Source organism: Balearica regulorum, chromosome 27, assembly GCF_011004875.1.
Source record: "Balearica regulorum gibbericeps isolate bBalReg1 chromosome 27, bBalReg1.pri, whole genome shotgun sequence".
Taxonomy (NCBI): domain Eukaryota; kingdom Metazoa; phylum Chordata; class Aves; order Gruiformes; family Gruidae; genus Balearica; species Balearica regulorum.
The window spans coordinates 6074135-6101547 of record NC_046210.1 but is presented as its reverse complement, the minus strand read 5'-3'; the positions used below and the strand labels follow the sequence as shown (position 1 = coordinate 6101547).

At 57.2% G+C, this 27413-nt stretch overlaps 3 protein-coding genes across 17 annotated transcripts; 1 reads left to right on the top strand and 2 right to left on the bottom strand.

Moving 5' to 3' along the window:
- Positions 1-175: 175 nt before the first annotated feature.
- On the bottom strand, positions 176-7637 carry SEMA4C (semaphorin 4C). Its single transcript, XM_075736444.1, has 15 exons — positions 7506-7637; positions 5546-5695; positions 4387-4535; positions 4242-4304; positions 4045-4143; positions 3731-3827; positions 3525-3641; positions 3281-3432; positions 3004-3179; positions 2779-2923; positions 2475-2697; positions 2260-2375; positions 2007-2164; positions 1844-1914; positions 176-1750 (listed from the first exon to the last, which is right to left on the bottom strand). The coding sequence occupies exons 2-15, from the start codon at positions 5664-5666 to the stop codon at positions 924-926; spliced, it is 2514 nt and encodes an 837-aa protein (XP_075592559.1). The 5' UTR covers positions 5667-5695; positions 7506-7637; the 3' UTR covers positions 176-923.
- A 572-nt stretch (positions 7638-8209) lies between these two features.
- Positions 8210-12360, bottom strand: FAM178B (family with sequence similarity 178 member B). Its single transcript, XM_075736555.1, has 15 exons — positions 12041-12360; positions 11288-11673; positions 11135-11196; positions 10945-11055; positions 10714-10863; positions 10509-10614; positions 10365-10434; positions 10148-10268; positions 9981-10071; positions 9601-9777; positions 9410-9507; positions 8917-9007; positions 8726-8821; positions 8552-8629; positions 8210-8463 (listed from the first exon to the last, which is right to left on the bottom strand). The coding sequence occupies exons 1-15, from the start codon at positions 12216-12218 to the stop codon at positions 8323-8325; spliced, it is 1956 nt and encodes a 651-aa protein (XP_075592670.1). The 5' UTR covers positions 12219-12360; the 3' UTR covers positions 8210-8322.
- Positions 12361-12759: 399 nt separating this feature from the next.
- LOC104639567 (U5 small nuclear ribonucleoprotein 200 kDa helicase-like) lies at positions 12760-26295 on the top strand. 15 transcript variants are annotated; one of them, XM_075736475.1, is made up of 17 exons: positions 12760-12912; positions 13140-13370; positions 13820-13991; positions 14067-14397; positions 14479-15865; positions 16158-16307; positions 16794-16895; positions 17083-17219; positions 17939-18112; positions 20778-20901; positions 21189-21278; positions 21417-21523; positions 21732-21850; positions 22110-22264; positions 22397-22754; positions 22935-23141; positions 23243-26295. In XM_075736475.1, exons 2-5 carry the CDS (start codon positions 13315-13317, stop codon positions 14538-14540), a joined length of 621 nt encoding a protein of 206 aa, XP_075592590.1. In that variant the 5' UTR covers positions 12760-12912; positions 13140-13314; the 3' UTR covers positions 14541-15865; positions 16158-16307; positions 16794-16895; positions 17083-17219; positions 17939-18112; positions 20778-20901; positions 21189-21278; positions 21417-21523; positions 21732-21850; positions 22110-22264; positions 22397-22754; positions 22935-23141; positions 23243-26295. The 15 variants fall into 15 exon arrangements, with proteins under 15 accessions (XP_075592590.1, XP_075592601.1, XP_075592600.1 ...); XM_075736487.1 differs by having other exon boundaries at positions 12767-12912; positions 14067-14256; positions 14479-14746; positions 15677-15865; positions 20778-21278; XM_075736483.1 differs by adding exons at positions 19345-19402; positions 19546-19697 and having other exon boundaries at positions 12767-12912; positions 14067-14256; positions 21166-21278; positions 22397-26295.
- Positions 26296-27413: the final 1118 nt, after the last annotated feature.

Genomic DNA, 27413 nt, shown 5'->3' with positions numbered 1-27413 from the left:
GGCCGGGCCCCCCTACCCTGGGAACAGAGCCGCGATGCCCTTTTATAGCCCAGAGCGCGGCCTTTTTCCATGAGCTCAGCGGCCGGGGGGGGACCCAGCACCCTCCCCGCACCCTCCCCAGCCAGCACCGGACACGCCCCCCCATGGACTTGGCTTTTACGTTTTTTGTTGTTTTTTTTTTTTTTTTTTGCTCCATTTTATTATTAATATAAAAATACGTATTTACAGGAAATAAATATATTTTGGTAACAAATAAATTACACTGGGGAGGGGTTATACAAAAGGGACCCAGATGGGCAGCGTGCGGGGGGGGGGGTGGCAGGCAGGTGGGGGGGGTATTTACAGCCAGGGCCAAGGGGTTACGAAGTCCTCCCCAGGGCTGGGGGTGTGGGGGGTGTGGGTGAGGGAGCCATTAGAAAAATTCTCAGGAAGAAAATCCCGATCGGTTCTTAAATTGTCCCAAATAAACATCCTGCGGCTGCTGCCCAGGATGGGCCATCGTGCCTGGGGGGGGCTCGGAGGTCCCCAACGCCAGTGGCGGTCCCCAAGGTCGGTCCCTTGCCTGGGACACGGTACCGAAGGTGGACGTGGTGACCAAGAGCAGCTCCGGTGTCCAAGATGATGGATACCAGTGCCCCGGCCCCAAGGTGGATGCCGGGGTAGCAGTCCCCAAGACAGGTACCAGTGCCAGGGTGGCAGTCCCGACCCCAAAGCGGGTGCCGGTGCGGCAGTCGTCCCCAAGACGGGCGCTGGCATCCCTGCAATGGTTGCTGGCGCTCACACGGCAGCCCCAAGCTGGGTGCTGGTGCCGAGGCGGTGGTCCCCACAGTGGGTGCCAGCACTGGGGTCCCCGCGGCGGGTGCCAGGCCGGGCCCTGAGGTAGGTACGGCTGCTCGGCAGCGGGGAAGCCGCCTGCCAGCAGCTCAGACCGACGACTCCTCGGGGTTGGAGTCGGGTAGGGGCTGGCGCTGCTGCAGCTTGCGCCGCAGCTCCTCGGCCAAATCAGCGCAGGGCTGCCGCTCTTCGGCACCCAGTGCCAGGCGGATGTAGCCATTGGAGGAGGAACCACGCAGGGGACCCAGGTGGATGCGGGTGGGTGAGTGGAGGGGCTGCCCGGGAATGGCATTGGGCGGGGAGGTGGCGCCAGGAGGGCCACCGTTACGGCAGGTGGCATGACCTGGCACAATTTTGAGCGAGCCGTCCGAGTAGTAGTAGCTGGCCGGGTCCCAGAGCTTCTCGTCAGAGTCAGAGGCAGCGCTGGGCACAAAGCGGGGACTAGGGGGCTCCTTGGGCAGCTCGATGGGGTACACCAGGGTGCTCTCGATGGCTTTGGAGCCTTTGCCCAACTCCTCCCGCAACCGTCGCCAAAGCGAGAGCACCACCAGCACCAGCACCAGGCACAGGGCGCCCAGGCACACCGCCACCACCCACACCAGCCCCAGGCTCTCCAGCGGTGCCCGCGTCTCCAGCGGCACGCTGGGACCGGCCAACACCGCCACCCGGTACACCTCGCCGCCCAACTGGGCACCCTGTTCCTCCGAGAAGCAGCGGTATGTGCCGCTGTGCTGGGCCCCAGCTCCTGGCACCACCAGAGCCCGCAGACGGGTGTCGTGTAGCACCAGTGCCTGCTCGGCTGCCAGCGCCCGGCCCTCGAAGGTCCACAGCACCTGGGCCAGGTTGGAGCCCAAACGGCACGTCAGCACCAGGTCAGTGCCCGCCACCACCGTCACGTTTTTGGGGGTGATAGGCCCTGCGGGAGAGCGGCCGAGTCAGGAGGGGAGGGGTTCAGTGAACTCCCCCTTTCCCGGCTCCATGTGGCACTTTGGGGGGGGGAGTGTCTCACCTTGCTTGGCCACCTGCGGCAGGGTGCAGGCACGGGTGTCGGAGCTCAGCACGTCCTGGACCAGGTGGGACCTGTGGGAGGACACAGCAGAGGTGATGGGTGGCAACTCGTATTGGGGTGTCATGTGTCCCCCCCCCATGCTGCTCTGGGGAAGCCCCCGTACCCATTGAGGCCCTCGGTGCGGATGCAGAGGCTGGCATTGCGGCTCCAGGCGCAGTAGGGATCCCGGGCAAGGACGCAGTCCGTGCACGACTGGTAGCGGCCGCAGTCAGCCAGGGGCAACTGGGCCACTTGGAAACGGGAACCAGCAAAGAGCAGCTTCTGCAAGGGCAGGGAGAATGGGTGAGGTGACACGGTGAGGTGACACCGCGAGGTGACAGCCTGGGTGCCAGCCCCCTCCCCATGGCACCACTCACCTTCCGGCCGGCCAGGACCAGACTCTCCACGGGCTGCGCCGGCTCAAAAACCTGCAGCTCCTCTACCAGATGGACGCGAGTGCCCAGGTTCAGCGCCTTGTGCACCCAGCCGTCACCTGTGGGTCACGGTGGGTTGTGAGGGATGTCCCCAGGCCAGGAGGGCTCCGTGGTCCCCTCCCCGGCTTTCCCCCCCCCACCCCAAACCCCAGAGGTACCTGTGCCGATGAAAAGCACCTCGTAGATGGTGCCATCCAGCCCGGGCACCCGGTCTACCACCAGCTGGGTGAAGTTGGCGTCTTTTTTGAGGAGGAGCGGGCGCCCGCGGTGCGGCAAGATGGGCTCATCCATCAGCGGGTGCTTCTTGGCGAAGTTGAGGGTGTTGTCGGGCAGCTCGAGGGAACTGGCAAAGCCGTTCTGGCGGTGCCAGTCGGTGATGCACTGGGGACAGAAGGCACCATCAGGCCCACGGTCGGATCCCCCGCCCTCTTCTCCCATCTTACCCCTGGTGCCAGCACTCACTGCGCCGGGACGGGGACTCGGCACCTCATCCGAGTACCGGCCCCACTTCTGCGCCTGCTCCCGGTATTCCTTGTAGGGCCCCTCAAATGCCTTCTTCACCTCCAGGATGTGGTACCGGCAAATAGCCGAAACATCCACGTCCCCCCTGCAAGGGACAGGGCAGGTTTTTAGGAGAAACCACCGGTCATGGGGAACCCCGGTGCTGCCACATCCCCACGCACTCACCAGCGGGCCTGGAAGACCCCAAAAAAGGCGGTGTCCTGCCAATCAGCCCCCGGCAGGGTGAAGACTGCCTGGAGGCGGTTGAAGTGGAGCTGCTGCTCGGGCGCCGAGCACACCAGGCGAGCCTTCAGGAAGGTTGTCCACTTCTTCTGCAGTGTGCGGGCACCACCGACATCCCCCTGGGAACCCAGCCAGCATCAAGAGAATGCCACCGTGCTCACCGCTGGAGCGAAGCTGCGCCGGGACGGCATCTCCAGCACGGATTGTCCCCTCCCCGTACCTTGCAGACGCGTGCCACACGTGCCACCACCTGCTCGGCATAGCAGTCGTACTCCACCGCCCGCTCACTGAAGAAGAAGTAAACCTTGTCGTCATCCCCCGTGCTGCTGGCTGCGCTCTCCTGCACGTAAGCTGAAGCCACAAAGTGGGGTTCTGCGGAGGAGGGAGCAGAAAGGGAATGGTAATGCCGTGCTGGGGTGGGAGGTGCACGCGCCGTCCCCCTCGCCACGTCCCCCCGACCCTACCATTCAGCCAGGAGGTGAGATACTCCGTCTTCATGGAGTAGTGGGGGCCCAGGTTGCGGAGGATGACAGGCTCCGTGCCCAGGAAGTTGTTGAAGGTGGCCGAGTACAGCTCCCCATCTGCGAGGCAAGGGTTTAGCGAGGGGGGGTGACAGGGGGGCGCAGTGGGCACCCCCAGACCGCAGTGGGTGCCTGGTGGTGCCACCTACCCACGATGAGGCCGGTGTGTCCCTTGGTGGGGTCATACGGACACTTCCCCTTGCCGTCCTCAAAAGCCACTTGGTCCAGGGTGAAGCCGGAGAGTTCCTGTGGGACAAAGGGGTGGGTGGGGGCACGGGGACATGCCCCAGATGACCCTCCTGGGGACAGGGACACCCCCGGATGATGCTCCTGGGGACAGGGACACCCCTGGACCACCCTCCTGGGGACAGGGAGGGGCTGCCCTGGACCTCATCCCCGGGGGCAGGGGGGCGCCAGGGGCTGACAGGTTTTGGGGAGGGGCTCCCCTGGGGGCCACACTCACGATGTAGGTGCACTTGGGCTGGAAGGCATAGGTGCCGCAGGCGTAGAGGTGGGAGCTGTTGTAGCTCTGCAGGAAGCGCACATAGTTGAAGCAGTCGGTCTGGGGGAGGAAACAGCTGGTTAAGGGGGTGGCGGTGAGAGGGGGGCACACTGGGGTGCCCTGTAATGCCCCCCGCCATGGCACCCATGCCCCCCCACCTGGTTGTTTTTGCCCTTCTGGATGCACTCAGCTTTCTTGTCGACGGGGGCTTCCCAAGAGATCTGGGGACAGAAAAAGGGTCAGTGGGCTGCAAACGCACACCCACCCCCTCAAAAAAAAATGCCCCCCCCCCCAGGACCTCACCGCCGCCTTGAGCTCCACGGTGCCGGTGGCCAGGGCAAAGACAGCCTCGCGGGCACCCACGTAGAGCAACGCCTCGGCCTTGTCCAGCGTCAGCGTCAGGTAGTGCGAGATCCCCCCTTGCGAGAAGCGCTTGGCCGCATCCTTCAGCTCTGCGGGGTTTGAGCAGGGGGGACACACATGGGGACATCAGAGCAAGGCCACTGCCAGCCCCACGGCTGTCCCCTCCCCAGATGGGCACCACTGGCACCCCCAGGGGATCTGTAGTCCCCCCCCCCGGCCTTCACCACCCCTACCGGAAGCCCCCCGGCCCCGGTGCCACACAAAAGGCTCTTTGTCACCAGAGCAAGCGCTGGTGGAGCCCGGCGAACACAGTGGCCTTTGGCAAGACCCCGCGTCCCCCCCGCCACGTCCCCCTGCCCGCCCCCAGGCCCCGCAGAAAGGCCCCATTGATGGGGGAGGCGCCAGGGCCCCCAGGCAGGGACAGGGACGCAGCACTGGCACGGCACAGGGACGTGGGGTGCTGGCACGGCAAATGGATGGGGGTCTCGAGCATGGGGACGGCACTGGGACAGGGGACATGGCACGGGGATGCTGGCACGGCACAGGGACAGGGGACGTGGGGCACTGCCACCGCACAGGTAGAGGGGAATGGGGCAAAGGGATGGGGACACAGGGCATGGCAAAGGGACAGGGACGCCGGTGCTGGCATGGCGCAGGGATGGCACAGCACAAGGCACAGATGGGGACGCAGGGTGCTGGCACAGGACAGGGACAGAGGGACAGAGGGTGCTGGCACGGCAAAAGGATGCCGTCTCGGGGTGCTGGCATGGCAGAGGGATGGGGACAGGGGACACGGCACAGCCATGGGGACAAGGGGCAACGGCAGGGCACGGGGACGCAGAACAGTGTCCCTGCCCATTCCCCCTCTGCTCTTGCAGACCCCCAGTTTTGGGGCCACTGACCCGGGAGGGTCCCCACAGTGCTGACAAGCTCGGGGCCGGAGCGGGACAGAAGCTGCCCAAGGTGGAGACGCCACCAGGGTGTCACCTCCATGTCCGCGAGGGACGGGATTGATGCGCCCACCCTGCTGCGCTTCAGTTTCCCCAACCTGCTCCCCTCTCCCTGGATGCCCCCGGGGGGGGACACACATGGTACTCACCCGCATAGGGAACAGTTTTTCGGGGCACGGCGCTCCATGAGGACCCAGGGGCGGTGGCAGCGGTGGCAGTGGTGGTGAGGGCCAGCAGCAAGGCGAGGGCCAGCAGCCGGCGGGGGACCATGGTGCCGGGGAGGCGGGGGTGGACACGGCCTGGTGGGGTGGGGGGGAACGGACACGCCCGGCCCCCGTTAGGGTTACGGGGCATTGACACCAGTGGAGACGGCGTCACGCGGGCGGCGCAGGGACAAGGCGGGCATTGAGGGCCGCACATCACGAGGCCGGGGTCACCCCACGCAGTGGGGTGGGGGGTTGACATGCGGGTCCCCGACTCGCTGCCTCCCCCTGCCATGGTCCCTCCTCCGGCCGTGACGAGTCACCAGGGGGGCCACGGAGAAGGAAACAGGCCCTTCTGCTTCCCACCCCACCCAGGCGGCCCCACCTCACTCACGTCCTGCCCCAGGACCCCCCCGGCCCTGCCCGGTGTCCCGGGGGGGGGTGCCCCCTGCTGCGTCACCCCCTTCCCAGGCTGGGCAGGATGCCGCCGGGCGAGCGGGCGGCTGGGAATTGTTCTGCCCTGCCCGGCGGGAAGCAGGAAGCCGGGAGGGGGAGTCCGGGGGGGGGCCCACACCGGCTGGGGAAGGATTTCCGGGAGGGTGGGGGGCCAGGAATGGGCCCCCCGCGGGTGTGGGAATGGGGGATGCTCCAGCTGAGCTGCCTGCAGTGGGGGGGGCGGGGGCTGCCAGTGCCACAGGCATGGCCAGGGTGCCATGGCCACCGTCAGGGTGCCATAGGCATGGCTGGGGTGCCACGGGCACTGTCGGGGTGCCACGGGCAAAGCTGGGGTGCTACAGGCATGGCCGGAGTGCCATGGGCACAGCTGGGGTGCCATGGGCATGGCGAGGATGCCACCGTCATGGCGAGGGTGCCATGGGCACAGTCAGGGTGCCATGAGCACAGCCAGTGTGCCATGGTCGTGGCCAGAGGACCATGGGCATCGCTGGGGTGTCGTGGGCACGGTCAGGGTGCCATGGGCACGGTCAGGGTGCCATGGGCACAGCCAGGGTGCCACGGGCACAGCCAGGGTGCCATGGTTGTGGCCAGAGGACCATGGGCATCACCGGGGTGCCATGGGCACAGCCAGGGTGCCACGGGCACGGTCAGGGTGCCATGGTTGTGGCCAGAGGACCATGGGCATCACCGGGGTGTCGTGGGCACAGCCAGGGTGCCATGGGCACGGTCAGGGTGCCATGGTCGTGGCCAGAGGACCATGGGCATCACCGGGGTGCCATGGGCACGGTCAGGGTGCCACGGGCTCGGCTGGGGCGGCACGGTCACGGCCAGGGTGCTGTGGGTATGGCCGGGGTGCCAAAAGCAGGGCTAGGGTGTGCCAGGCACCATCAGGGTGCCATGGGCATGGCCGGGGTGCTGCAGGCAGGACGGGGTCCCTGGGGTCCCCAGTTTTGGTGCTGGACACCTGGGGGTCCCACGGGGCACCCGGCTGCCGCGGCCCCACGGCGGTGCCGTCCCGGGTGGGGTCCCCACGGCGGTGCCGTCCCGGGGTGCCATGGCCCGCGGCAGTGCCATCCCCGGGCGAAGGGGGACCCACGGGTGGGGACACCTCCCGGCGCACCTCGCTACCCAGTGCGGGGGCCGCCACCGGCGACAACGGCTGCCTGTACCGACGCCGGGGGGGGGGGGGGGGGGGCTGCGCACCGACGGATCGGGGCGCGGGGGGGGGGGGGGGGTCCCCGTTACCGGAGGGAGGTCCGTCCCCCACAGCAACGGGGGTGGGGAGGGGCGATGCCGCCGGGGGTGCCGGTCCCTATCCCCGGTACCGGGAGGAACAAAGCGCCTCCCCCTCCTCCCCCCGCCCCCGCGGCTCCGCCACAACAATACCGGGGCGGGGCGGCGGGGGGCCGTGCCGGGTCCGGCGGGGGCGGGCGGGGGGGGCCGCACTCACCTCGGGGCGCGGCGGCGGCGGCGGCGTGGGGCGGGCGGCCCGGCCGGGGCGGCGGGACACAGCGGCGGCGGCGGGTCGGGGCGGCGGTGGGTGCGCGCCGCGCGGCTCCGCTCGGCCCCGCCCTAGCCCTGACGTCATGGCTGCCCCGCGGGAGGGGGCTCCGGTCGGGTCGGGTCGGGTCGGATCGGATCGGATCGGGTCGGGTCGGGTCGGATCGGGTCGGGTCGGGTCGGATCGGGCCGGGTCGGATCGGGCCGGGTCGGGTCGGATCGGATCGGGTCGGATCGGGCCGGGTCGGATCGGGCCGGGTCGGATCGGGTCGGGTCGGATCGGATCGGGTCGGGTCGGATCGGGTCGGGTCGGGTCGGATCAACCCGGCTCCGCTCGGCCTGGGTCCGTTTCGGCTCAGCCCGGCCCAGCTGGCCTGGCTGGGCTCAACTAGACTCAGCTCAGCCCGGTTCGGTTCACTTCAGCCTAGCTTAGCTCAGCCTAGTTTGACTTGGCCCCGTTCAGCTCAACCAGGCTTGGGTCAGCCCGGTTCAGCTCATGTCAACCCGATTTGGCCCAGCCCAATTCAGCGCAGCTTGGCCAGGCTCAGCTCAATTCAGCCTGGCCTAGCCCCATTCACCCCGGCCTGGGCTCAGCCTAGCAGGGGGCAGAAACCCCCGACACCCTTTTGGGGTGCCAGTGGCCACCCGCGCTGGGCACGCCAACAGACCCACAGGTGCAGGAGGAGCCAGGGGTGTTTATTGGGTAAAGGGGTGCCCGGGGCACCCCAGGACAGTGGGTGGGAACGGGGACCCCCTCCCCCCCCGCCCTAGGCCAGCATCTCCTGCCACTTGACGTAGAGGAGGGTGGTCAGGCCCTTGAGCTGGGTGCGGAAGAGGTGCCGGGGGCCCTCGCGCAGCCCCCTCCCGAAGTGCCGGTCCAGCTGGGCGCAGAGCTGCTGCAGATGGCCCTGAGGGGACAGCCGGGGGGTCAGGTACATGGCAGGACACACCCCCCCCGGGTCTCCCCAGGTCCCCCTCCCAGGGCCCAGTGCTCACCCGGTGCTCAGCCGACGGCTGCTCGGTGCCCACCACGTTGCTGGCAAGGAGGAGGAGGCTGTAGCTCAGGTAGCAAGTCTGCAGGTGGGAACGGGCAGGGGGGTCACCAAAAGGGGCGCAGGCACATTACGGGGTGCCCTACAGCACCCATTTCACGGCAAGGGGAGCACCCACCTCCCAGTCAGCGTCCTTCGGCTCCTTCCCGGTGAGCACCAGGCGTCGTAGGGTGTCTGGCTGTGCCAGCGCCAGGAGCCGGCCCAGCGCCTGCAGCTGCAGAGAGAGCGGGTGTCAGGGTACCCGCACCCTGTGCTGAAGCTCACGGTGGGTGCCGGAGCCTTGGTGCGGTCCCGCCTCGGTGCACCCACCTCTGCGTGCACCCCAGCGGGTGGCACGGTGCCCAGTGGCTCCCTCAGCAGCGAGGCCATGGCATGAAGGCTCAGGCGCCGACGAAGCTCCCTGGGGAGAGGAGGGAGAGCGTGAGAGAGGATCCGTCGCATGCCCACACAGACGTCCCCGCCTCTGTGCCCGTCACTGCCATCCCCCAGTGCAGAGATGGGACATCCACACACTGCCAGCGTGGCCACAGTGCCCTCCAGACACCCATGGCGAGGGGCGGTGGTGCTGGCAGCTGGATCCTGCCCGCTTTGTGTCTGCGCAACCGGCTGGAATAAAGGAATTAGAGGCAGACGCATCCCAGCCCGCTCGGCCTTGGCCCAGTGCCGCAGGGCCGTGCCAGCTCCCGCCAGGCTCACCGTCACCAGTCCATGGGGAAGGGGTGACATAGGATGCCTGGCAAGCCACCGCTGCCAGCTCTGCCCAGCATCCCACCCGACCGTGGTGCTGTGGGCCAGGCTGTACCTGCCCCTGCTCGTCAGATCCGGCAGCAGCTGCACCAGGGCAACCAGGTTGTGGTGGTGCCCAGAAAGCTGGCAGAGGGACAGGCAGAGAGCAGGCAGCTGGGGAGAGAGGGAAGGCGTTGAGGTGCGGGCAGAGCCCTCGGGGTGTGGAGGGAGGGCATTGGAGCGAGGGGATCCCACTGCCCTGGGTACCTGCTCCCACCAGTCTCGGATGCCCTCCAGCAGGCAGTGGAGGAGGTGCTGTAGTTCGGGCAGAGGCTGGCAGCGCAGTGCCCGGTCGAGGCCGAGGAAGGTGAGGAGGGTGACAAGTGACAGGCGGGCGCCGTCGGTGTAGCGGCACGGCTGGGTGACCACGCACAGTGCCAGAAACTGGAGAGGGAAGGTGGTGTGTCACCGAAGTCACCGAAACCCACCGCAGTGATGTTCCTGCCGGGGCAGGGACAAGGCTGGCACGGCCAGTGGCAGCCCCAGCCGGCACCCCTCCAGGAGCTGGCATCAGCGTCGCCTGCTTAATTAGCAGGGCAGAGATAATGAAGGCGTAGCATCCCCAGCACGAGCAGCAGGGCTCCCACCTTGCAGATGTCACCGAGCTGTGTGACCAGGGCCAGTGTGCTGGTGGCATCAGGGCTTGCCTGTCTCGGGGGGCAGGACGGATCCAGGCTCCTAGAAGGAGCAGAATGGGTCAGTGGGGGACTGGCAGGGTGGGCAGCACCCTCCTGCCCGCTGCACCGGGGCTCACCTCTCGTCTGTGGGGCACAGCTCAGGGGGCAGCAGGCGCCGGCGGCACAGAGGGCTCAAGTCAGCACCGAGACGGGCGAAAGCCTGGGTGATCTCCTGCACTGTGGGGCACCAGGGCTCGCCTGCGGGCGAGGGGACAGTGAGAGCAGGCAGAGGCTGTGCCGGTGGGTTTTGGGGGGCACCGCGGCGAGGCAACCCCGCGCCTGCCCTGTGCTCACCACTGGTGCTCAGCCAGATCTCCCACAATGTCTGGGAAGCGTTGGTTGTGTCTGGGCAGAGAGTCATTAGCTGCCAAAACAAAGAGGGGGTGACCGGGGTGGCATTGCAGGAGAACAGGGCACCCTCCCGCGACAGTGGCTTACCTGGAAGAGCCAGCGCAGGACGGGCAGCGGGCAGGTTGGCAGGCAGCGGTAGAGCAGGCTGAGGCCCCCATCACGGACGAAAGCCGCCTGGCAGGCAGGTGAGTCACTGGGGCAGAGACAGGGGGGTGAGCAGGACTCTGCCTGCATCCCCTTCATCCCCCTTGTCACCCTGATACATCCTGCCCGCCCTGCGCCCGGCGCTCACCAGAGGAAGAACCTCTCTGAGGTGCTCTGAGGCTCCAGCCCATGGGTGTCCAGGGTGGGTGCTGGCGCCAGGCGGGCGCAGAAGACATTTTCCCCGGGGTGGACAGCGGGGATGAATTCGGGTTTCACGGTGAAGCGGGCAAGGAAATCCCTGCGGGCAGGAGGGCAGTGTCGGGCAGAGAGCAGGCACCGTGTGGAGCCTCCCAACCCCAGGCATGGCTGGCAGGGGTACCTCTGCTCCTTGGCCAGCTGGGCATCCTCATCCGGGGACTCGCAGGGACTGGCGTCATCCACGTGCACCCACGCCATGCCAGCATGCGGCGTGCCCGCCTGGCTCTGCTCCCTGGCAGGGGCGGGGGTCAGGACAGGGAGAGGGCACCCTAGGATACTCAGCACGCCCCCTGTGCCCAGATCAGCCTTACCTCTTCTCCCGGACTAGTGAATCCAGGCTGTTGGCAAGTGGATCCAGCTGTGGGCATGCAACCTGGGCAACAGAGCAAGGTCCCAGTGGGTGCTGGGACTTCCCAGGGACCCCCCCTCGATGCCTGGGGACCCACTCTTGGGCAGGGACCTACCTGCTGGTGGTCCGCAGGGCTCAGGGGCTCGTCCCCTGCCAGCAGCATGTCCTTCAGTGGGATCAGGTCATCGTCCTCACTGTCTGTGGGGGACACCCGTCCCCTCGCGGTCCCTGGCGGGTGCCCCCCAAACCTCCTGCCTGCCTGCTGCGGCACCATCCCGGCTATGGCGTGCTGCCCACGGTTGGCCTCACCCCCCAGGGACCCCACAGCCACCTCTGGCAGCGCTGAGATGTGCCTGGAACTGTTCGGTGCCGCCTGGCACGGTGGGGACCCCCGCCTGGCGACATCCTGCTGGTTGGCACGGGGCTGAGCGGTGCCAGGAAGCCGCCGCCCTCTGCTCACACGTTTCCTGGTGCCAAGAGACTTCTTGGGGTGCCGGGGGGCTGTGGGGACAGCACAGGGGTCACCATAGAACCCTCTGGGACGTGGGGAGGGCCGTGGGGACAACGTGGGTGTGACCAGTGGCACCACTGGGGCACAGGGAGGACCATGGGGACACCATGGGGGTCACCAGGGGGTTCCTTGGGGCATGGGGAAGACTGTGCAGACAATATGGCGTGATCGGGGACCCCCTTGAGGCACAGGGAAGGCCATGGGGACAACATGGGGGTGACCAGGATCCTCCTTGAGGGACAGGGAGGGGCCGCAGGGACAATATTGGGGTGACAGGGGCCGCCTTGGGACACCGTGGGGCCAACGGGAGAGTCATGGCTCCCCTCACACCCGCCCCCAGGCCAGGGCCATGCTCACCTCGTGCTCCACCGGTGCCCCATGGGCGGTGGGAGGCCCGGGCAGGGCTGTTGGCGGGTGGGGAGACGGGGCCAGGGCTCCAACAGGCCAGGGGATGGCGGGGCGACGGGGCGGCCCACCCGGAGGCGCTTGAGGGCACAGAGCTGCTGGTAGCGCTGGAGGCCAGCCTGGAAGCCATAGCTGACGAGCGCCGAGCGGGGCACGCGGGTGGAGGAGAGGGGGATCTGGTACCAGCGCAGCCCCCCGGGGTGCGGCGCCGTGGCAGGGCCCGGCCTGGGCCTCTCAGGGGAGAGCCGCAAGCGGAGCCCAGGGCGCTGCCATGGGGACGAGGGCGGGGCTGTGAGAAAAAGGCGGGGCTTACGCTGGGACGAGCCAATAGGAGGCGGGCGGGCTGGGCAGTGACCCCTCCTACCCGCGGCACCCCGTCGCTTTCAAAGCCTCAACCGTCAAAGGCTCAACTGTCCGCCGCGTGGGGGGGGGGGCGGGCGGAGCGGCGCGGTTGAGCCAATCACAGCCACTTCTAGGAGCGGGGGCGGGGAGCGGCCGAGCGAGGCACTGTCAACCAATCAGAGTGGGAAGCTGGCGGAGTGTCACCGCCTCTCGCCGGGTGCAGCGGTGCATGCTGGGAGCTGTAGTCCCGGAGTGGGGGCGGAGCCGCGGGGCATTCTGGGAGGGCCCGGGTCGCCGAGCGAGGGTTCTACGGGAAGCGCTTCTGGGTCGAGCGCCCCGCTGGGTCGGGACCCGCTTCCGGTTGCCCCGGAAGTGCCGTTCCGCGGCCTGACCCGGTGCGCGGCGGCGGCGAGGCCTGCAACTCGGCGGTGCCACGGCGGACGTGGCCGCTCGGAGCCTGCAGTACGAGTAGAAGGCGGTCGGTGAGTGCGACCCCCCGGGCCTCACCGGCCCCGCGCCCCCTGTCTGCTCCGCTGCCCTCCGCTTCCCCGCTCCCGTTAACCTAGTGCCTTTAAACCTTTCCCCTGGCTGTGGCGGGCCTGCTTCTCCCCGCTCTAGCGGCCTGCCTGAGGAGAGCTCGGTGTAACGGCCCTTTACCGGGGCCAGGGGGGGATTTGGTGGACTGAACCCCTCTTGTAATTTCTTTTAGGGACGTTTTCCCCCTTAAAACGGGACTTCCTGGGCTCCGAGAGGTAACGGAGCATCCGGGCGGGGAGCCTGCCGGTTCTCCTGGCTGAAACAAGCCCAAGGATGGCACCAAGCGGCTTAGTCCCAGCTTGAAGCCTAAACCCTAAACGTAAGCCTAAACCGTTTGTGGGACCAGGATGGGGGACAAGGCGCAGAGACCCAAACCCCAGCCGCACGAGGAGAGACGAGTGAAGTGAGTACGAGCACATCGCCGAGGGGGTGCAGGGCCCCAGCTCAGGACTCTTTATTTGCATGAAAAGCACTCCTGGAAATTGGTTGGGTTTTTTTTTTTTTTTAGCCCTGTCTTTGGATAAGGCGGGTTTGGTTTGGTTTAGTGCTATAAATGGGGTGGAATTTAACAGTTTGGGTAATGTTTTGTAGTGGGAGGCGTTCTGGTGGTGCGAGCGCAGGGCTGCAGTCTGAAAACTGTCAACCTGGAAAACACAAAAAATGTTCTTTTCTTCAACTGGAGTCACTTGCTCCGTGTCAGGAAACTAAAATTGAAGTGAAAAAATTACAAAATACCTCTTTTTAAACTCCTGTGTTTCTCAAACGAAGGAGAGTAGCCATACTGGAAGTAGCAGGAGCAGGGCTCTGCTGCGGGGCTGACCTGGGTGCTCTCCTCCCTGCCCCTCTTTGCAGGAGAAGGAAGCGTGACGAGGACAGACATGACATCAACAAGATGAAGGGTTACACCCTGCTCTCCGAGGGCATCAATGAGATGGTGGGCATCATCTACAAACCCAAAACCAAGGAGACCCGCGAGACCTACGAGGTGCTGCTGAGTTTTATTTGGGTGGCTCTCAGGGACCAGGTGAGGATGGGAACAGCTTGGGAACCTTTGCGGAGCAAATTTCTTCTCCCATGTGACACGTGATTCCTTTCGTAGCTGCGCGACATACCCTGCAGAGCCACCGATGAGGTCCTGGCGGTGCTGAAGAATGAGAAGCTGCGCAATAAGGAGAGGAGGAAGGAGATCGATCTGCTGGGGCAGCCTGATGATACTCACTACCACGTGCTGGTGAACCTGGGGAAGAAGATCATGGATTACGGCGGAGACAAGGAAATCCAGAACATGGGTACGGGATGGCGCTGTCCTGGGGCCAAACGCAGCCTTGCTCCAGGGAAGTGTTTGCACACAGAGAAGCCAAAAAACCCCACGTTTGGACAGTTTTCAAGCCCCCAAACCCACTTTCTTTTCATCTTTCGGATGCGCAGAGGTGCGGGCAGGCATGCGGATCTGTGAACTTTGCGTGTGGTGCCCAGATTTTTGGGTGAATTAACTCCCTTTTCCCTTGCAGATGACAACATCGATGAGATGTATGGGGTGAACGTGCAGTTCAAGTCTGACGAGGAAGTATGAGGTGAGAGGCTGTGGGGTGGCAGCTGAGGTTCTGCCCCGTCTCTTCGCTGTGAGCCACTCCGCAGGGATCGTGTTTGTCCCATTGGGAAGTGGGCGTTGATGCGGGCCGGGATGTCTCTGCTGGGAAGGAGAAGCCGGATTATTTTAGAGGCTGTTTGCTGGCTTGGGGAGGATTTGTTGATTATCCTGCTAATCCAAGGCTTACCGTGAGTCAGAACGATGGAAAACAGATGGTGATATTTAGATCTCGTGGGGAAACTTGACAGATCGGGAGGAAGAGAGACGTTCAAATGCGCTGGTGGGAAGTGTTTCGTGGAAATGTTCCCTGGGATTGGTTTTTGGAAGAGGCTGAGAGAACGATAAGAGAGAGAAATATGAGATTGTGGGAGAACTTGCTGGCAAAACCTCTGTGTAGAGAGTAGAAATAATTTTTATCACGTGGTCCTTTACCTGAACAGCGGCGTTCTGTTCCTGTGAAAGCCCAAATGTTAATGATGTTAATATGCGTGTCACGGTGAAAACCTCATGCCGCTTTGAAAATGTGTTTCTGAGAAACTACCACTGCAGGATAAGTTTGTTTCAACATTTACAGTAAGGGGAAGGTTTTAGTACCTGGAAGCCTACAGATAGACAAACATAAAGAACTCTAAATAACGGAGATCCTGAACGAGATTTTTCAAAGCTGTGAAGGGAAGATTAATAAAAAGCGTATGGCTAAGTCCCCTGCGTTGCTTTGACAATCTCATTTCACGTATTTATCCTTAGACTTTCCTGCAGTCGGTTCATTGTATAGGTCTTGATTAAGAAGCGTATGTTTTATCCAGTATAGTTAGTGCAAAATAGGCTGTTCCCGATTTAACCTGTTACTTTCCAAGTAATTTAAGTGTCAGCAGCCCACACTGGGAAGTGATTTCAGTGGAAACAGCTTCTGCTTGTTAATGTTTTGACTTGTGATTGTTTGGGGAATGTAGTTGGTCATTTTAACAGACTAATTCCTCTCAATATTCAGAAGCTTTATGTTTGTGATTGCCGTTAACATTAATTATAACCATGTATGTAAATCCTTATGCTTGGAAATGAGACTATATCCATTAGACTGAACGATAACATTTCAATCTGAGGCTGTTTCCCCTTAGGAACGAGTTGCCAGGTGATTAATTTCTGTCGAGGAAAAGCTTCTCTTTGATATTTGCAAGAGCCGCTGACTGGAAATCCTCTTTCAATGGGAAGACGATGAGGACATTTACAGCAAAGTGTGTGACGGGGCGTCCGATGATGACGTGGAGAGAGATAAAGCCGTTGTCCGTTGCACCTTCTCGGCCAACGTGAGTCACTGAGGAACACGTGAAACGTGGTTTTAGGGTCGTCCGGAGGAGGGTTGGGGATCCTCTTGGTCTATGGATGGAGTTAAGGTCATTTGCGGGTGGAGAGGAGCCTTGAAGCTGTTCGATGGAGGCCAAAATAAACATTAACATAATTAACAGGTCTGGTGGCTGCGCAGTTGCATCTGCTGGTTCTCTGAGTCGAGAGGGGTCCCAAACCTTGCTCCATAACACAAAGGTCACGGCCCTGCTTTCCTCTTGCAGGAAAATAATGTTTTTGTGGGATTTTCTTAAGCTTGTGGCATCCGGTGAGCTGATGAGCTTGAAGAAGGATTTGCATCCTCGAGACATCGACACCTTTTGGCTCCAGCAGCAGCTGAGGCTCTTCTACAACGATGCCATCGTTTCCCAGAAGAAAGTGGATGAAGTGCTGGAGACTTTGAAGGTCAGTGGCCACCTGATCCGCATGACTGCAGCAGTCTCACAAATCCTCTCTGTCTGGAAGACAGGAATTTGCCCCAACAACTCGTTACCTATGTTTCTTCAAATTAAAACCGTTAAATGCCATCATGGATGCACCATGTTTGCCGATAAGATAGATAACTGCTGGACTAGGTTGGGCTTAGTTTTGATTCACAAAGAAATCTCCTAAGGGGAAGGTGATTGGGGTTTTGTCAGCGTTTTGCTGGGAGATCATTGTAAGTCGGGTCTGTTTCCCTGTTTATTTTGGTGCTGATGCCCGTGTGTGCTGGGCATCGTGATTCTCCAGGGAAGAAGGGGAGTCGGAGAGGATGGGATTTCTGAACCAGGTGCCTAGTCTTGTGTGTAGCTGCTGTTCAGCTCCACTTGAGTCCTGTTCTGTGCGAAGCAGGGATTCCTGTTCCATGGGGCACAGAGGTAGCCCCTCGTTCCTCACTTCTTTTCCTCCCAGACTGCAAGTGATGACCGGGAATGTGAGAACCAGCTTGTTCTGCTCCTGGGCTTTAACACCTTCGACTTTAATGTAAAGTCCTGTGACAACACTGGATGACAAGTGAGTGGTGTTTGCTTTAATCGTCCCACTTTGTTGTTTCCCTGCTGTTCTGATGTGATTCTGGGAGAACCCGAGGCTTTTTAACTGCCATCGGTGTTGCTTTGTAAAGCTTGGGCCTTGTCATTTGCTCCTTTCTTTTGGTTCAACCCTTCACCCCTCCTGCCATCCCTTAATTTTCTTTCCTCAGCCCTGTACTGCGCTTTGCTGGCCAGCACACAAAGCAAAGCCAAAAAAGAAGGGATCATGGGGAAGACGGAAGGGGATCCTGAGCTGTCGAAGTTCTCGTATCAGCTGTACGAGATGGAGAAGGAAGATCTCATCCGGGTAAGGCTAGAGGGAACCGCAGGCAGGATGAGAGGAGAAACCGTGGGACCCTCGCCGCCATCTGTGGTTGTTGTTGGGATGTGTGTTTTGTTTGCTGTGTGTGTGAGAGGAGCCTGTTGATTCAGCTGGGATCTTGAAACCATAGGAAACGTTGCTTAGGTGACGGCAACTCAGACTCAGCTGAGAGGGCGATAAATTTACCACTTCTTATTTTTGAGTTACTGAGATGCCTGCTTTTCCAGGAAAATGCCGATGTCTGCAAGTTTCACATTTTTATGCTGCTGTTAACTGTCTTGTAACAGCACCTGGGCCTCCTTGCTGCAATAAAACACCCTGGTCGCCTCCGATCAGCTCCTGATTACCTGGGGTTGGAATGTGACGCTCAACAGATTTATTGGCACGTAGGATTAGAGAGAGAGTTAGAGAATAGGAGTTCTGTGACTGATTTGGGGGTTGTTTTGGGGGGATTAATACCATATTCAGGACCCGGACCAAGGAGGAGAGGTAAAACTCTTTGAAGTTACCTGTTCCTGGCCCTTCTGACAAGCGCAAAAAGAGTATTTGAAGTGGCACGGGCAGGCAGATGCCAAGAGTAAGCCCCTGATGTGCTAAAGAGGCACTTACCAGTTGGATGCAGTTGCTTTTCCTTCAGTCCCAAGGTGAAAATGGCAGGAGAATGTTGTTCTCTAATCCTCACCACTTTTCCATTCTGTTTCCAGGCGCTGGCTCCACAGCAGGTGCTGGACTTGGAGGATCTGGTGTTTGCCGAAGGTAGTCACTTCATGGCCAACAAGCGATGCCAGCTTCCCGACGGCTCCTTCCGCAGACAGCGCAAGGGCTATGAGGAGGTGCACGTGCCTGCCCTGAAGCCAAAGCCTTTTGGCTCCGAAGAAGTAGGTGACCTGACACGCCGGAGGGAAGGGATGTGTCCAGAGGGACCTGGACAAGCTCGAGAAGTGGGTCTGTGCGAACCACATGGAGTTCAACAAGGCCAAGTGCAAGGTCCTGCACGTGGGTCAGGGCAATCCCAAGCACAACTCCAGGCTGGGCGGAGAATGGATTGAGAGCAGCCCTGAGGAGAAGGACTTGGGGTGTTGGGGGACCTCTGCTATGGAGACAGGCTGAGAGAGTTGGGCTGGTTCAGCCTGGAGAAGAGAAGGCTGCGGGGAGACCTTAGAGCCCCTTCCAGTCCATAAAGGGGCTACAGGAAAGCTGGAGAGGGGCTGGTGACAAGGGCAGGGAGTGACAGGACAAGGGGAATGGCCTGAAGCTGAAGGAGGGGAGATTTAGGTGAGATATGATGAAGAAATCCTTCCCTGTGAGGGTGCTGAGGCCCTGGCACAGGTTGCCCAGAGAAGCTGTGGCTGCCCCTGGATCCCTGGAAGTGCTCAAGGCCAGGTTGGATGGGGCTTTGGGCAACCCGATGTCCCTGCCCATGGCAAGGGTTCGGACTAAATGACCTTTAAAGGCCCCTTCCGACCCAAACTCTTCTGTGACTGAGTTGTTCCTGAGATTGTGACAGATGCTTCCTGGGACCCCACATGCTTTGACGTGGCTGTGATGCCCTCTCAGATTTCTTGAAGAATCGTTATTTTAAGCTAAGAGATTTTCTGTGGCTGAAGAAGGTTCCTGATTTCTAGTTTCTCACTTCTGGAGCGTGTATCCTGTGCTGGTGGTTTCTATCTCAGGGCTCCCCTGCCCCATTCAGCTGCTTTGCTGAGCCCTCAGCTCTGCTTTTGCTCCCTCCTTGCTATGATGTGCAGTGTGGGCCAGAGATCTGGCTGCTTCGTGGCATTCCTTCTGATAAATTGCCTCTTTTGATCAGCGCTGGTGGCAGAAATGTGGTCTGATCCGTCCCATCATGAAAACATGGTGGGAATTTGCTTTTCTGATGGTGTAGCCAACTATGGCTTGTACTCTTTAGAGCACACGGGCCAGCTAACGAGCCTTGTTTGATCTCTTCCTTATCTGCTCCACAATCCCTGGGCACGGGGCTACTTTTCTGGCCATCTGGAGACAACGTGACCCTGCTCCTCCCCCGGGCGGTCTCTGAGATCTCACATACGCCCTGCAGCCTGCAAGGGACTGAAACAAAGGCATTGAACTCAATTTTTTCTGTTTTCAGCGATTAGCAATTAGCTTCGCTTGAGTCTGATGAGAACTTGCTGCTGTGTGGTTCCACGGTAAGGATCCTGCTATTTGGGTCCTCTGCAATGGGGAATTCAGGGGGATGATCTGTTCAGGCAGAAAAAACTGGCCATCCCAGGCAAAACTTTACCCTGGAGGAGCCAGGAATTTGATGGGACCGGTTCTGCTTGCATTCTAGGGTGCTGGGAAGACAAACGTGGCACTCGTGCATGTTGCGAGAAATAGGGAAACATTAATGTTGACGGAACCATCAACGTGGATGATTTTGAGATTATCTGCATCGCGCCCATGAGGTCCTTGGTGCAGGAGATGGTGGGCAGCTTTGGGAAGGTGAGGAGAGGTTTAGTCCTGGTTCTGCTTGAACCGTAGATTGGGGAAGATGAGCTTTATTGCAGTGGCTTCCTTCTGTTATACTTACAGAAGGATATAAGCTCTGGCAGAAGTTTGTCGGGAGAGGATGGGTTTGGGTTGTGCCTTTAATCTTTGGTCTGCACTCTCTGGGTTCTGCGTGTCAATACGGGCTTCGGATGTCAGCGTGGGCTAAGAAACTAAACCAAAAATGGGTAAATGGAGCCAGCTGGCTTCTGTTTCCTCTCTTGAGGATCAGATCCACCTACTGCATGATGACCGAGGGCCCATCTTGTAGTCTTTGGTGGCCAGAGCCATCCGCAATGTGGAGATGACTCAGGAGGACGTGAGGCTCGTTGGCTTGAGCGCCACCCTCCCCAACTATGAGGACGTGGCTATGTTCCTGAGAGTGGACCCGGCCAAGAGTTTGTTCTATTTCAATAACAGGTACCATGGAAAGCTGTGCAAGATCTTTCCGATCAGCTGGTGGGTAGCTGTTGAGAGCTGGGAAAGACCTGTCTTTTAAAAGACCTGTCTTTTCCTTAAAAAAGATGGTTTTTTACTCTGTCAGATGGTGCCAGGGTCTCACCAGACCTTCAGCCTACTCTCAATATACATTTATTTGCTCTTAGATGTGCTGGTAAATGCATGTTGAGGACTAGAGCAGTTAAATACAGCCTCCAAATATGTGCCAGGCTTCCTGCAGTGTCATACTTGCAAGAAGATGCTTTAGAGAAGGCAGATAAACTACTGTACCTGTGTGCTGTATCAGCTGTTCAAAGGAAGCCTAAAACAGGCTTTCAGTAGTTGCTGAAACACAGTTTTTGCTGGCTGTGCACATAGCAAATTCCAGGAAATGGGAATACATGTGACTGTTCCCTGCTGTTTAATCTAACCGGGAAGAACCAGAGCCATCCAATCTCTGAGTAAATTGAGGTGCAAAGGAAGCGATTGAACTCGGTAGCACAAAATACAAGATGCCTTGTGACAGGACCTTTGTATCAGGGTTTTTCCATTCTTCTGCTCTTTTACGGACTTGGGGTTGTTTTTTTTCCCTTACAGCTTCCGACCAGTGCCCCTAGAGCAGACCTACGTGGGGATTACAGAGAAGAAAGCAATCACATGCTTCCAGATAATGAATGAGGTTGTTTACGAGAAGATTACGTGGCATGCTGGAAGGCACCAGGTTTGATATTTATTTTATTGGGCCTGATGTGCTTAATCCTGGTGCTCGTCTGTTGCTAGTGAGACCCTTTCGAGGTGTGTTGCTGCAGAAACGCTGCGGTGGAGAAGAAGGTGGATTTGGGTGGTCAATGGCAGCAGAGAGAGGAAGGAAGACAGGTTTTCTCTCTGTGCCAGCTGTCTGATTAACATATGACCTGTCCCTTTAGGATGAGGGAGTTTTTGTGATTCCTCTCTCAGCAATGGTACCGTCTGCTTGTTTTAACAGGTGCTGGTGTTTGTTTCCTCTAGGATCCACATTTCTTTTAGGGTGGTGAGGCGCTGGCACAGGTTGCCCAGAGAAGCTGTGGATGCCCCGTCCCTGGAAGAGTTTAAAGTCAGGTCAGATGGGGCAACCTGGGCTAGTGGACCAAACCATTCTGTTACCATGCGGCTGGGCAGGAAAATGGGTAGAAAAGAAGGAAAAGTTAAACATGATGATTGCAGCCAAGCTCTGAGAGCTGCTCTCTGTTCCCCCAGTCTGCTGGGCGGCTGATGCGTGCCATCTTTGAGATCGTCCTGAACCGTGGCTGGGCCCAGCTCACTGACAAGACCCTTAACCTCTGCAAGATGATTGACAAATGGATGTAAGTGAGATCTGGGAGGTATTTTCTAATTGCAGGCTGGATGAGATTCTTCAGCGTAGCCTGGATAGGTCTGCAGAGTTTGGGAAGGAGAGTCAGGGTGTAAAGGAGATGCCTTTGGGGCTGGTCTGTGGCGGCGTGGGGAACCTTGGTGCTCTCAAGGCTTCGTCTGGCATTTCTTTGCTTGTCTCACCCCACGGTGTCCTTGCAGGTGGCAGTCCATGTGCCCTTTGCGTCAGTTCAAGAAACTGCCTGAAGAAGTGGCGAAGAAAATCAAGAAGAATAATTTCCCGTTTGAGCGACTCTGCGACTTGAACCATAACAAAATTGGTACGGAGACGTGAGCAAATGCGGCAGGGAGAAGTGTGTGCCCCTTTGTTCTCCTCTGCCGTGTTTTGACCCAGAAACTGGGGGGGTTTGTTGCTGTCTGACTGAAGGGGCAGAGCTGGTGCGAGTACAGCCTGAGGAGAGCAGAGGCTTTGCCCTGACACCTCCCAGCTTGGGTTGCCGACATCGATCCTGTTCACTTGGGAAGCTGTTGATCACCCTGTTGTCCGTCTGTCCTGACGACAGCACCATTCTGTTGCAGGGGAACTGATCTGAATGCCCAAGATGGGTAAGACAATCCACAAATACGTTCATCTGTTTCCAAAACTGGAACTCTCGGTCCACTTGCAGTCTATTACCCGCTCCGCCCTGAAAGTAGAACTCACCATTGCCCCTGACTTCCAGTGGGATGAAAAGGTGAGCTGTGCAGCTAAATATCAGCAGGCTAAATACCCTGAGAAGAGCACTTTTGGGGCAGGATTGCTGTTGGGAGGGCTGATGTTCAGCTCCTGGGCTCTGATACGAAGGTTAACAGCTGCCCTTGTTCAGGTACACGGTTCGTCCGAAGCTTTCTGGATCCTGGTGGAGGATGTGGACAGCAAAGTGATCCTGCACCATGAGTATTTCCTGCTGAAAGCCAAGTACGCACAGGACGAGCACCTTGTCACCTTCTTGGTGCCCGGGTTTGAGCTGCTGCCCCTGCAGTGCTTCATCTGGGTGGTTCTGTAAGTCTTGTTCTGCCAGGAGCACCTCAGTTGCACAGCAGTGGTTCTCCCTGGGGAATAGCTCGGGCCTTCTCCTGGTGCTGTGCTGGTGGAAAGACTGCTGTGCTGGGGATCCCGTTGGCAGAGGGAGCTCGGGCACACAACCTGGGCAACAGAGCAAGGGGACAGTGATGCTTCAGCAGGTACCACAACACCCGGCAGGTGCCGGGACATCTGCAGGGACCCCCCCCGCTGATGCCTGGGCACCCACTCTCGGGCAGGGACCTGTGCGGGGGGCTTGCCAACTAACCTTGGGGCTCTGGACTCGCCTAGCCACCGTTACAGTCCTAACAGACCCCTATGTCTGTCTCACTGTCTACCAGCGTCCAGCCTCCAAACTGAAAACGTCCAGCCCCTGCTCCCAGCCGAAAGGTGCCAGCCCCGAAAGGCGTGCCTGGCCTGAAACCTCCCTCAGTGGTCCTCGCACAGCCGAACTGACAATGGAGCTGCGGGCTCGCCTACCTGCCGAAAGGGTCCTAGCTGTCAACTACATCTCTATTGCTGCATGTGGCAGCAATAAATGGACTCAAGTGAATTATAGATGATGAAGATAGTTAAAAGCAATGATACAAGTGAGATTTCTGAATGCTTTACCACTTGAGGTATCATTTCCCCTTGTGTTTCACTTCAGGAATATTGGATTTGGGACTTAACAATACCTACAGCAGTAAGGTATTGGTCTTCTCACGCTGAGTTGGTGCAGATAAGTAAACGAATGCATACATCATGCTGGCATTTGCAACACTGAATGTACTCTTCACTGTTGCAGATGCAGTGTTAACACCTTGCACTTTCTAACGAAGCAAAATATCCTACTGAACTTTGCAACTAATGCAAAAGTTGATTGCATGATTGATGCTTTGATTTGCATGGATGGAATTCATGCCTGAACAAAGGGAGAGATCACCATCTGGATAAAATGGAGACTAGATGGGAAGATTCTTCTGTCTTGTCTTAAAAAGAAAGATGGAGGACTCGGACGTCAAAATGCAAAGCTATTAAAATGGAAACGCCAGCTAACTGATTACTCAGAACCTGTGCATCTCACTTAAGGATACATCAAGGCAGAAATTTCCCAAGCTGCCTAAGGGTTGTTACAGTCTCCATTCAGGTTTAATTGAAAAGGAGTTGGGTTTCACTCATCAGATGGCTTTGGAAGTATTTGCACAAAATCATAAAACAGAGATGATTACATTTCATCAAGAATTTCTCTTGAGAAAAAGTGACAAACCTGTCTAACTAGTCCCCTACTCAGCACTGTATTACCTCAGCTCAGCAGCGGCAAAATTGTATTGGAATTGACAGCTCTACCCCATTAGGGCTGAAGAAGTGCAGGGCTGGCTTGGATGAGTCCAGGGGAACTGCATCGCACTCTGGCTGCAGACATGCCCCGTGCTGGGGATGCTGGTCATGCCAGCTGCTGCTGGTAAGGGGAAGCCAAGCGTTGTTGAGCTCTCCCAGAAATCTGTGCCGGCCTGTTACTTCAGCACAGATCCTGACGTCATTAAAACTGGGGGATTTTGAACATTGCTGAACCCAGCTGAGTAAGCCGTGTAAGCGATGCAGCTTCTGGATTTGAGCTGGTGAGCTTGTGTGGCGCAGTGCTGGGGACATGCAGTGTTGGGTCTTTATTAAATTAAACATGCATTAGCAAATTAAGCCTGAATGGCTTTCTGAGAAACTTACCATTCCTACATGAATTTCAATAGGAATTAGCTTTTCAGGTAGCTTGAAAGTCCTACCAGGCACCTTTCAGCACCATTAGGCATCTAAATACCTTTACAAATGTGTCCCCAAGACATATATCACTTTTGGACAGGAAATCTGTCCAAATCACATTGTTGCTTTTGGTATTTTTTAACAAAAGCAATGACTCTTACTTACTGTCTTCTCAGAAACATCTTTTACCCACAGTTGTGTTGCTCTGTCAGCCCAGAATACCACACAGGATAGCCGTGTGTTATCATACGCAGTTAGCCTCCCAGGGAATTTGCTACTCTGTTCTATTCAGAGAAATAATATATGCCCTGCTTAAGAAACAATTTATACTGTATAGAAATAAAACAAGGAAACAGTGAACACCCCACCCATTCCTGTTAGACCTGGGCTGGTGTTGGTTACACAGTCCTTTGCTTACTCTGTAGTTGCAAGTAGGAGAAAATAACTTCTCTACAGGTTTGTCATACCTTAGCTCCATGTGATAATCAAAAGGTGGGTTGCAGTAGGTGTAAACCTCAGTTTATTTAGTGAATGTTTGCCCTTTCTCACAGCTGTGCTGGTGCAGAAAAATCCAGAAAAAAGAGAGTGCCAGTGAAATTGGTGACAGGTAAATAGTGGTTTTGTTGAAAAATTGTTTAGAAATATCCCTGTTAACGTTGACAATAGGGTAATGCAAACCAAGTGACAAAACTAGCATTGTGCAAGCATTTGCCTTAGGTAACAAAACGCGCAGTGAAACATTCAGCTATATGTATATCGGGGCTGTGAGATATTCAGATAATATGTTAAATATTGCCCCATGCTAAAACATGTACAGGCAGATGAATAAACCCACTGTTTTCTCCTGTTTGTGGTGAATGTAGGTATTTGAATATTCAATTGCTTGTGTAGCTTACTCTGCTGCTTTTTATTTATGGTTATTTATGGTGATTGGAAAATAAGGGTCCAATTCCGAACCAGATCTGATCATTCATCCGCTAGACGGATTGACTTATTAAATTAATGAACAGATGGCTTTAGTTGTAGTAGTAGCTGTTTAAACTACTTACTATTTTGCTGAACAGCATGGTTTTATTATTTTATGTTTTTCTCTGTGCTGTTCCCACATCCTTTCTCTTGCTTTGAATTGTAAGCTTCTTCATTCGAGTGCCATCTTTTTTGATTGTATATGCACAGAACCTAGCTAGGTAGGATCCAGGCTGGTGGCTGGAAGAGTTCTTAAGTGTTATGACAGGAAAAATCTTATTTTCTTCCCTTTTTCCATTCATTCAGGGAAGGACGGTGTATTGTTTAGCTATTGCAGTTCTTACGTGGAACACAGGAGGGCAGTAGAATTATGTTTCTTAAACTTAGGCCACAAAAAAAGAGATGTGGTTAGTGCTTTAGAAGTGTTTCTAAGACACGGGGTTCTGTCTAATGACTCCGTTACCTTCACATTTGGAAACGCTCAGTTTAGGTAAAGGTTTTACTTCAGTCCAATAATTTGTGAATGTGCTGTTCTTTCAACTATGAAGAAAAAGACCCAGGAGTAAAACGACTTTCTTAGTGCACTAAAAATATGACCGAACATTAATCACCCAAATCTCTCTGGTTCTGATCTGTAGCATGACCTCGGTATTGTAGTTTTGATGCGGTATTTATGTAAACTGAGTTAATATCTGATGTAGCCTCAATTAGAATTTAACTCTCTCTACCCTGCCCCTGTTTGGGACAGAGAAAAACAGGGTGGTCCAGACTTTCACCATTAATGGCCCTGATTAACCAACACTTGAGCATTAAAAGAAAGAGAGAAGGAAAAAAATTATTTGGTGATATTGTAAAACTAAATAAAAGGCTTTCAGAAATAAAACCTACTTCCAGTGATAGCTGAGATTGCTTCCTTCATGTGCCCCTGACATTTGCAAATCATATTTAATGAATTCACCGACTTTCCCTACTTCAGTAATAAACAGGCTACTCTAGTTATTACTTGTCTGTATCTTTAACACTTTGCTCTGTTTTTCATTTGCTGCCAAGAATTTGCTTTACCTGGGTTGCAAAATCCTGGCACAGCTCAGCCAGCTTAACTACAAAATCGAGAATCTTGAAGAAAAATCAAGGTTCTAGGCTGTCAGTTAGACTGTTGGTTAACCTCTAGCCAAAGGCCTGGGCAGCCAGAATACCAGTGGCCTTTCATAACCTCATTTCAGTGTCCTCATGAATACTTTTCTTCTGTAATAATCTGGCCTCAGATCTAAGCACGTTCCACCATCCCGCTTTTGTCCTTTACAAAGCATGACGTATCAACCTGTTTCTCTTCTTTGGGACGATGCTACAGAAAGCCACGGCTAAGCGTAAGTAAAATGGAAAGAAAGAAAACTATCTTTACCACAAAAGAAAGAGATATTTTTCTAAGGAAGGTCATTTTAACTATGAGTGTTAGCACACACATAGCACCTTGAATTGCAGCGAGGAATGTTTGGCTTGAAACGCTGAAACTTTTACAAGACTAACACTTAAGGCATTGCTAAAGCAGTGGACGGAGTGTTCCCTGGACAGAAAGGAATGCAGGGCGATGCAAAAGTGCAGTTTCCTCTGCATGGCTTGTTCTGCTGCAGAAGGGCCACAGAAAAGCTGTATCCCATTGGTAGCAGGGAGTATTTTGGAATCCAGGTGATCCAATGTCAGAGCAGAGAGACCTGGAACAACCATAGCCTAGTTAACATCGCTTTTTGCATTAAGGTCTCAAAGCACTTCGCAACATTAAGCATCCAAGAAAAAAAAGTCTGGGTGAATCTTCCAGAGTAAAAGGATTTGCGGAATATCAAACTATTTGCTCTTCACACAAGCTCGGATGCCCTATCCCTGTGGTGAGGAGGGTGGCTCTGGGCAGTGCCCTGTGCTCTGCGGGCCCTCGGCTCTCTACAAAAACACTCCAAGGACTACATTTAGTGGCACTATTAAATCTTTAGCTAAAGGCTTCTGTGCCTAAGAACAATGACTTCAGATATGTGTCGGTACAACATCTGATCCCGGTTTTATAAATAACAGATTAGTTAACTGGTTCCTAATCTCTTGCAAATATCTTCTTTTTTTTTTCTTAT

Excerpts from the sequence above, each read along its gene's own strand:
- SEMA4C (XM_075736444.1), bottom strand. The coding sequence starts at position 5,666 with ATGGTCCCCCGCCGGCTGCTGGCCCTCGCCTTGCTGCTGGCCCTCACC. Across the intron at positions 4,305-4,386 it reads CCGTGGAGCTCAAGGCGGCG|ATCTCTTGGGAAGCCCCCGT; the intron begins GTGAGGTCCTGG and ends TTCTGTCCCCAG. Across the intron at positions 2,376-2,474 it reads GGTGCTTTTCATCGGCACAG|GTGACGGCTGGGTGCACAAG; the intron begins GTACCTCTGGGG and ends CGTGACCCACAG.
- FAM178B (XM_075736555.1), bottom strand. The coding sequence starts at position 12,218 with ATGGCTTCCAGGCTGGCCTCCAGCGCTACCAGCAGCTCTGTGCCCTCA. Across the intron at positions 11,056-11,134 it reads TCACTAGTCCGGGAGAAGAG|GGAGCAGAGCCAGGCGGGCA; the intron begins GTAAGGCTGATC and ends CGCCCCTGCCAG. Across the intron at positions 10,864-10,944 it reads CAGCTGGCCAAGGAGCAGAG|GGATTTCCTTGCCCGCTTCA; the intron begins GTACCCCTGCCA and ends TCCTGCCCGCAG.
- LOC104639567 (XM_075736475.1), top strand. The coding sequence starts at position 13,315 with ATGGGGGACAAGGCGCAGAGACCCAAACCCCAGCCGCACGAGGAGAGA. Across the intron at positions 13,371-13,819 it reads CACGAGGAGAGACGAGTGAA|GAGAAGGAAGCGTGACGAGG; the intron begins GTGAGTACGAGC and ends CCCTCTTTGCAG. Across the intron at positions 13,992-14,066 it reads GGGTGGCTCTCAGGGACCAG|CTGCGCGACATACCCTGCAG; the intron begins GTGAGGATGGGA and ends TTCCTTTCGTAG.